The 2286-nt window shown below is 57.6% G+C and overlaps 1 protein-coding gene across 1 annotated transcript; it reads right to left on the bottom strand.

Annotated features, from left to right (window-relative positions):
* Positions 1-534: 534 nt before the first annotated feature.
* LOC123276075 (ral guanine nucleotide dissociation stimulator-like) lies at positions 535-2082 on the bottom strand. Its single transcript, XM_044745007.2, has 4 exons — positions 1960-2082; positions 1465-1586; positions 1168-1259; positions 535-833 (listed from the first exon to the last, which is right to left on the bottom strand). The coding sequence occupies exons 2-4, from the start codon at positions 1572-1574 to the stop codon at positions 772-774; spliced, it is 264 nt and encodes an 87-aa protein (XP_044600942.2). The 5' UTR covers positions 1575-1586; positions 1960-2082; the 3' UTR covers positions 535-771.
* Between the last annotated feature and the right edge of the window lie 204 nt (positions 2083-2286).

Genomic DNA, 2286 nt, shown 5'->3' with positions numbered 1-2286 from the left:
ACAGGACATTCCTCTGGCCTCGTCCTCTCCACGTGCACGTTTTGAGCTTTTGATGGTATTTTCCCCACTTAGAGCTGAAGCCATTCCGGAAACTGAATCAGAAAACAAGGTCCTAATCTGTGTGCAAGAGAAACCAGGAAATTCTTCCCTCTTCCAGCAGAGTGTAAAAAGGCAGCCACTGTCCTGGGCAGGACGTGTGCTAGGGACAGGCACGTGCTAGTTTGAAAGACACCCCCAGCTCAGTGGTTGTCGCTCTGCCTGAGAAAGTGCCTCCAACCTCTTAGTCCCAAGGTTGGAGGGACCATCTCTGCTCCTGGACAGGGTGAACCACACTGCAATGATCCTGTCTTTGGAGGGAGGGTGACTTGGGCATGTTCTTCAGTAGCCAGGGAGGGGGCTGGCCTTTCTCCCTTCTCTACATAAACTGAGCTGATGGTGCTGTGAGGTTTCTAAATTGGAGGAGGAATGTGAGTTTCTGGATCTGGTTTCCATGAGCACGGCGAGTGAAAGACTCACACCTCCACTCCCAGGATTAGAAAGAAGCAACAATTTAATATAATACTCAAACGGAGCATTTACCATTGACAACAAAATATGGCCCCGCCAAATAGGGAAATAGGTGCTGGGCAAAAGGGGGGAGGGAGAAGAGGGGTTGGTGCCTTCCCTCGTGGCCAACAGGGGACCCCAAGAAACGGATCACAAAGTTCTCGTCAGAATCAGAGGAGGTGGCGCTGTGTACCCTGAGTGTCCCTGCTGTGTCCCCGCTGTAGCTCAGCTGGTCTCAGAAGGATCATCGACCACCACCACTGGGCCCTTGGTTGGGGGTCTTGTGTCTGGAGAAAGAGAGGCATTTCCTGAGGGGCCTGCCCTGGAACCACAGCGCATACCTCCTCCATGTCCCCACCGTGCTCTGTGCTCCAGCCCTGTCCTGAGTCCTCAGACAGCTAACAGCACCCCATCTGTCCCTGACACAGGGGCTGATATTTAGCGTCACCCATTTCAAAGAGGAGGAAACCAGTCCCAGAAACGTGAGTGCAACCGCCCAGGACGGGACTGCTCAGCAGTGGAGCTGGAACCCAGGGCCAGCTGTCTGCCTCCCCAGGCCCACGCTCAGCCTGAATGTTTCCTGAGCCCGTGGATTCAGCCACTGCCGGTCTGGACACTCACTCTGGCCTGAGCGGTTCTTCTTGCCTTTGAAGAAGAGTCGAATCTTTCTGACCCAGTGGTATCGGGGCTCCAGCTGGCAGGACAGGCTGTAGCTACAGGACAGAGTGGAGCTGGGAGCTCTCAGGAGGCACACATCACATGTGCGTCCTGGAGCCTGCCAGCAGCTGGAGTCGAAGGGCCCCAGGGGTCGCCATGCAATCAGATCAGGGGCTGACCATGGAGCAACGGCCATGGGCTCTGGAGCTGGTCAACAGAGAGAGTCTGCCCTGCCCTTCCCCAACTCCTGACCCGACTCACCTCTCCTCCTTGCTCAGGGGCTCCACGGCCTGGAACCAGGCCCCAAAGTGCTCGTCGGGCTGCACGGTGTACAGATTTGCAGCCTCCTGGAGCAGCTCGATCTCGTCCATCAGTTTGAATTGCTAGGACAGAGCAAGCACAGGATGCCCACAGGGCCTGAGTGGGGGACCCTGCAGGGCTCGTGGAGGGGGTGAGGAAGGGGGCAAGGGGCCAGTCTGGCGCCTTTGCCCACTTGGGAACCCTCCCTCCCTGTGATTCCAGTCAGGACTTGCCTGCTCTCACACTTGGCCCCAAATAGCTCCTCCTCCAGGAAGGAGTCTTTGATGCCAGCCCTTCCCCCACCCGCCAATGCCATAGGATCCCCAGCTCTGTATATCGAACTGTGCAAATAAATGTTCCACCCTGAGGATTGGGCCAGAGGGGGTCCTGCCCACTGCAGGGGGGTCTCTGATTTCCAACCCCCACCCTCCCCACCGGGAGGCCACAGCCGCTTACCTCATTCCATTTCTGACAGTTGAGCACATTGCCCTGGAAAGCAGACAGCCGCAGTCCATCAGAAACAGCCCCCTGGGGCCAGCACTAGCCCCCATCCACACCTCTTGCAATGTTGCACTACTGCCAGTGGGCAGGCCCATCCGGAGCCCAGACTTGGACCTGAGCCAGTCTCTGGGCTCCAGAGCAGGGGGCGCAGAGCAACTGAGGCAACAGACCTTGTGACCCAACCCTCTCTGATGACACGTGGGGAGACTCAGGCCTCAGGCAGGAAGGGACAGCTCAGCCTCTGATGTGCTTCCTGACTGGGAGGGGCCCGACTTCTCTTCC

Source organism: Equus asinus, chromosome 13 (assembly GCF_041296235.1).
Source record: "Equus asinus isolate D_3611 breed Donkey chromosome 13, EquAss-T2T_v2, whole genome shotgun sequence".
Classification (NCBI taxonomy): domain Eukaryota; kingdom Metazoa; phylum Chordata; class Mammalia; order Perissodactyla; family Equidae; genus Equus; species Equus asinus.
The sequence above is the reverse complement of the archived record's forward strand: the minus strand, read 5'-3'. Positions and strand labels throughout refer to the sequence as shown.

Excerpts from the sequence above, each read along its gene's own strand:
- LOC123276075 (XM_044745007.2), bottom strand. The coding sequence starts at position 1,574 with ATGGACGAGATCGAGCTGCTCCAGGAGGCTGCAAATCTGTACACCGTG. Across the intron at positions 1,260-1,464 it reads CCCCTGAGCAAGGAGGAGAG|CTACAGCCTGTCCTGCCAGC; the intron begins GTGAGTCGGGTC and ends TCTGTCCTGTAG. Across the intron at positions 834-1,167 it reads GAAGAACCGCTCAGGCCAGA|ACACAAGACCCCCAACCAAG; the intron begins GTGAGTGTCCAG and ends CTCTTTCTCCAG.